Source organism: Choristoneura fumiferana, chromosome 3, assembly GCF_025370935.1.
Source record: "Choristoneura fumiferana chromosome 3, NRCan_CFum_1, whole genome shotgun sequence".
Classification (NCBI taxonomy): domain Eukaryota; kingdom Metazoa; phylum Arthropoda; class Insecta; order Lepidoptera; family Tortricidae; genus Choristoneura; species Choristoneura fumiferana.
The window spans coordinates 2908721-2914720 of NC_133474.1; the positions used below are offsets into that span (position 1 = coordinate 2908721).

At 38.6% G+C, this 6000-nt stretch overlaps 1 protein-coding gene across 1 annotated transcript in view; it reads right to left on the bottom strand.

Moving 5' to 3' along the window:
• Positions 1-4833, bottom strand: part of LOC141445706 (dedicator of cytokinesis protein 7-like) — a 33988-nt gene extending 29155 nt beyond the window's left edge. Inside the window, exons 1-4 of the mRNA XM_074111595.1 lie at positions 4686-4833; positions 4526-4598; positions 3108-3268; positions 1844-2039 (exon numbers count right to left, since the gene is read on the bottom strand). Coding sequence (XP_073967696.1) covers positions 1844-2039; positions 3108-3268; positions 4526-4598; positions 4686-4720 — 465 coding nt within the window. The 5' untranslated portion in view covers positions 4721-4833. The remainder of the gene's footprint in view (positions 1-1843; positions 2040-3107; positions 3269-4525; positions 4599-4685) is intronic.
• Positions 4834-6000: the final 1167 nt, after the last annotated feature.

Genomic DNA, 6000 nt, shown 5'->3' on the forward strand with positions numbered 1-6000 from the left:
ATCTGAAATTAATTATGGCAAATATGCGTTACGGAGCAATGAATGTCTGTGTTTTGAGACAGTTTTGTCTTTCGCAAACCTTTGTCCTCCCTTTTTTCCGAACAAAACGGGGGACTCTGCAACACTGTAGCATGCTCGATATTTTTATGGCACGGATTTAAGGTGTATTCAATATGATTTTAATCTAAACTGTTTTCACTCCCGTAATAACAGACTTTGAAAGCCATACTTAAAAACCACACGCAACAGTGCGCCATCTAGTGAGACAAAAAACGATAGCCCTCATTGACCTAGTCCCAAACTAAGCAAAGCTTGTACTATGGATGCTAGGCAACGGATAAACATACTTATATAGATAAATACATACTTTAATACATATTAAACATCCAAGACCCGAGAACAAACATTCGTATTATTCATACAAATATCTGCACCGGCCGGGAATCAAACCCAGGACCTCAAGCTTCGTAGTCAGGTTCTCTAACCACTTGGCCATCCGGTCGTCAATACAATATTTCATTCTTATCACGGAAAATGCAAGTCAGAAAAATAATATATTGTGAAAGCACTGTGTACAAATGGTCGAAAGTGGTTACGGAGTGGTGGCCAACATTGGGTCGAAGAGCGATGGGCATTTGGCAGTCGACTGGTAATCTGTGGGTGAGACTTGCACAAGACTGGGCAAAATGGCTTTTAAACTCAGCAGTGGGTGGATGTGGGCCGATTTGATTGTACATTGTAAAAATATACACAAGATATTAATTTTATTCATGATTACTACAGATTGGTTTCTTTCAGGCAAGCTTTGAAAACAGAAAGAAGATTGGAGCTCTCAGATGGAGATTGAATGAGGACTAAAAAAAATAAAAAAAAGCGTATATTTAATCCCCGTCTCTTCTGCATATTATATAGAGTAGTGTCAGTGTAGTTAGTGAATGGTTCTTAATACCTAGTGTTAGCATGATTAGTTTCATTTATTTATTTTCTTCTGAGACTAGGGCCCCTCTTTGAGTGAAGGCCTCCTCCATCTTCTTCCACAGCTCTCTGTCTTTGGCAGTACTTGGTACTTTGGTTGGAAGACCAGTGATGCGATGGACAGATGACATTGCAAAAATAGCTGGAACTGAATGAGGACTATCGCGTATGAATTCGCCACTAGATGCGCTAGTGTTTTTTTTTTTTTTAATGGCGTTTGTCAATGCGCTAGTGTAGCGAGAGGTCTCCGATATGTCAAATGTCACTGTTTTTGAGTGAGCTATGCGGGTTAATTTATAATTAGAATAATTTTGTGAATATTTTGCATGTCACGTTAATTATGGCAAATATGCCTTATGGGGCAATGAATGTCTCTGTTTTAGAAAGAAAGAAACATTTATTCGTGACAACATAAGAATAATGGATAAAAAAATTAAATAAAGAAAAATATAGTTTTATGTATGCCACGAAATGGTCCCAAATCAGCAATCTGCCGGTCTTGCGAACGGCGCTGGTCTTCCTTTGGGACCATCGGGGTCATCATACATAAAAAAAATTACATCATTAAATACAGTGAGACCGATAAAATTTTCACTTAAAAAAAAGAAACACAGTTTTGAGACAGTTTTATCTTTTGGAAACCTTTGTCCTCTCTTTTTTCCGAACAAAACGGGACTACGCAACACTGTGGCATGCTCCATATTTTTATGGTAGGTACGGTTTTAAGGTATTAAATATGATTTAAATGTAAATTTTGTTTTCACGTCCATAGCAACAAACTAACCTGAGCGCGAAAACGGTAGCCCTCATTGTCACAGGGCTAAGCCGCTGGTATAGTACTGCTAGTTGCAGTGGGTGCTCCGCTGACCTGTGGCGGGGGCTCGTCGCGCTCCGCGTCCACTTCGTATATCTGTCGCGGCGCGGCGCTGAGCCGCTCGAGGCGCTCCGCGAGCCGCTCCCTGCACTGCGTGGAGCCCGAGTGCGACCGGTACTTGTACTCCACCACGGTATAGTCCGATGTGTAGCAGCGGATGCAGTCTCGCACAAACATCGGGGCTTTGCTTCTGTTCAAATTAAAAAATATACTAACAATTAGGGTTTTTTGACAGGTGAAAATCGCTAGATGGCGTTAGTGTCGAGGTTCGTTTGACGTCACAGTCTTGCTTGTGTATGTATGTGCAGGCCCCTCCTCGTCACTGGACACACTGGGCACGTCCCAGGGCCCCGCGATGGATTGGGGCCCCCTAGTCGCTACTCCATTACGATAACCGATAGCTACTCAACTCTCGCCTGAAAATCAGGCTTACCAAATGCATGCAGCATGTTGTGCCTAGGGCCTCTAATAGGTGAAAGACGGCACTGTGCGCAAAAAAAACGGTGCGCCACTGCGATTGCGTGCCGTCACCGTTTTTTAAGCAGCGGTTTGGTCACACCTTTATTGTACAAAATAAATAAACAAACACAACTGACAAACATTGAGTTATATGTACAAAGGCGAACTTATCCCTTTAAGTGGTCTCTACCAGTCAACCTCTGAGTGGATGAGAGGAGCATTCGGTTAGGGACAGACAAAAGTGAATTTAAAAGTTATTTCTAGAAGCTACAATACAACAACAAAATTGTAGCATACAATATGCTAGTGATTGGCGCATTTAGATATTTAACCGATCAGAATTGTGGCAAATGTCAAAGTTTTCAAACGGACCACAGAATACTAGCACCAACTATCCTGCCACTGAAACCTTCATTGACCTAGTCTTAAACTAAGCAAAGCTTGTACTATGTAGTTGTAATAGGTGGCAAATATTAAAATACAAGCCATATTTCATGTCGGACTAACGCATCAAGGGTTCCGTACAATTTGTACATATCTATGCATATCCAGTGTAAGCAGAGTACTACTTCTAATTAAAATGTATGCAGTATGGGGTCACCTTACAATGGAAATGACAAAGACGTACAAAATTGTATAAAAAAATAAAACAGACTTATCTCAGATTTTATTATACACTACAGGATTCAATATTATATATTTTTAATTTTAGGCCCCCTGCTTTGAAGATAAGGAGGAATGGTAAACTAGTCACATTTGGTGTACTAAAGCCTCGTTAAAATATAATCTAAAGACTCACAGATCCTCGTCGGGCAGCACATGAGTGATGGTTCTGATGCGTCGAGGCACGGTGACCAGCTCCATGTCATGTGGCGGATAGGCCAATGGGTCTCGTTCACCCATCAGCCTATCAGCCACCTCCTCGTAGTCTGGTGGCTCGATCATATCGCACAATGATATCTAGACAAAATAAATTAGGAACACATGTAGAATGGATTTTTTCTATTAAGTATGTCTTAACACATTGATGAACTACAGTAAGCCTAGGCGTCCAAATATAATGCTTAACAATGTTTAAATTGAAAGTAGTGTTGATCATTGCATTAATTGAAATTGGATGGAGACAATAGTTTTTTGCAGAATACATTTTAAATATAAAAATAAAACATTTTTTTAAAGGAACATCACTAAAATTTCTTTCAAATTTAGAAAGTCTTATTGCCTAACAATACTTAGGTGTATTCAATCACAGTGTATTTATTATTTATTACCAGGAATACTGTCAACACCACACTACAGTCTGTCATATTTTAAATAAAAAGGAACAGCTACATCACAGGTTGATTTCACTTGTAGCATTCGAAGATGGTGGATGTAAACAATATCTAATATTGCTATTTCTGTTTCTTTGGCTAGTGGAAGTATAATTTTGATAGTGTTTTATGCGGCGATTAACCTTAACAGTGAACAGTGATGCCACAATCCTATATTGCTCTTGTGTCTAACATTTTTTAATGCGCAAGTGGTCTCCACATGGTTTCTGGAATTTTACTATCAAGTTGCAAAAACTACAATCACCGTACAACGTGCCTCTCAAAGAGAGTTTAACTCACTGGCGAAATTGTCCTATTAATTAGGACAGAAAAGCCATATTTTAAAAGAGAAGAAGAAGTACATCACAGGTATTTATTAATATTTATTGCTGACTTAATTTATCTCTGAGATGGCATTATAAATTTATACAATTTTTAATTTTAATATACAAATGTCAAAGGTCTTGCTCATTATTAGGTATGTATTTCGAAGTTAAAATTAAAACCAAACAACTTTTCATACTTAGTGGTCACCCAGTTTGAGTATTTATATATTTTAATGAATTTTAGGAATTAAATTTGGGTTTTGTTTTGTATTGTTTCAAAACATTAAAACATAGCAGTAACATTAACACAAACTGCATTATTCTAAAAATACCTTAATCCCAGAGAATACAGCTTTACTAATGACTAAAGTGAAATGTATCCCAGTTAACTTAGTTAATGTACCTAATGTAATTTCCAATTATGAAAGTTAGATTAACACCAATTATCCGAACAAAAGTCCCACCTATTTTAAAGCTAACATTCAAGGTATTCAAAGCATATTTTACAATTACAAGGAAGTGATTCACGACACCAGTTAAGGAATTGTTTGATTGAAAAGCATTAAAAAGCGACTTACTGACGACGAGCAGCCAGAGAGAGTGCCGACCTTCGTCTGGCTAGCATAGACCTTACGAGCCTCCCCAGCATTCCTATAAATAGGGAAAAATCAATCCTGGAGTTAGTAGGGCCCTCATGCAAAGTTAAGTTTCACCGACCCGTAATCGGTGCTCACTTACCCGGAAGGCTGCTGGTATTTGCGTCCAAGGGTCATTTAAGAATAAACTTCACTTAACACTAACTTAACAAGAGAATTATCGAGGTATTTATTAAAAAAACTGTAAATAAGAGTGATTGTTTATACAAACTAACTTCCAATTGATTTCATGTTTGACAGTTGTTTTAGTGTTGCTAGTGCGCGGAAACTAGGTTCTATCAAAATAGGTTTTTAGTAGTTTTTTTCTACAGTGTTCTTCATTTTATTCATGCTAGAGCTCGCTTTTTAACCATTGATATTTTGTAAAAATCTGTCTCGCCCGGCCCTCAGCCACCGTATATATATATGCTAAAGCTTAGCTAAAGAGCGGCGGCTCAGTGCGGGAACAAAACGCTTGAAATAATTAAATAACTGCTTAGCACAAATCGTGCATTGACACAGCGATTATACGTAGACATGGCGCCTTCCGTTGAGAACTCCTCGGTATCCCATTAGCGATTTCGACAGAAAATCTTTTTAAGATTTTATTAGCTTCGTAAAACAACCTCAATGCCTAATTGAATCTTTTTCCAATATTTGCGGCTTGTCGATCACTGTCGTCTATTCTATTCGATACAGGTCTACTTCGACCACAACTCGGTGACCTTAACCCTTGGAGGGCACCGCCAACGTACACCTTCACGCCCTATCGATCATCGGCTTAACAAGCTACATCAGCGGTCGGCCCAGGATCGGTGCCTGATTCCCTGATTTGGTTGTCTTTTGTTTTATTTAGCAAAGAATCAAGCCAGCTTGGCTCTTGAGTGCTGGACTTGAGTTTTGATTGGAAAACTTGTTCCACCCAGAAATTTAAAAGTTAGTAAAGGAATTAAATTAAATGATAAAACTTAGAGGAAGAATTAGGAACAGTGAGAAGTAAACTTTAAGAAAACCGAATTGAAGACAGGAAATTGAAATGTTGTGGAAGATTTTCTGTAGTACGCTATCCAGTATTCAGTCAAAAAAAGCTTAAAATATTCTGCATCACATGGTGTAAAGGACAGAAAAGTGTTTTTTTTTAGATAGCGCCTATTGGCTTAGGGGGCAGAATATAGCTACAGTCATCAGCACCAATATCTGACACAACAAGCGTGCATAAATATCTGATACGACCCTATTTCAAGGGCCGGAAAGACGTGTCAGATATTTTTGCACGCTCCGCTGTGGCAGATATTAATGCTGGTGACTGTACCTATATTCTGCCCCCCTAAGCCAATAGGCGCTATCTAAAAAAAAACACTTTTCTGTCATTTACACCATGTGATGCAGAATATTTTAAGCTAATAATTCAAAAGTGC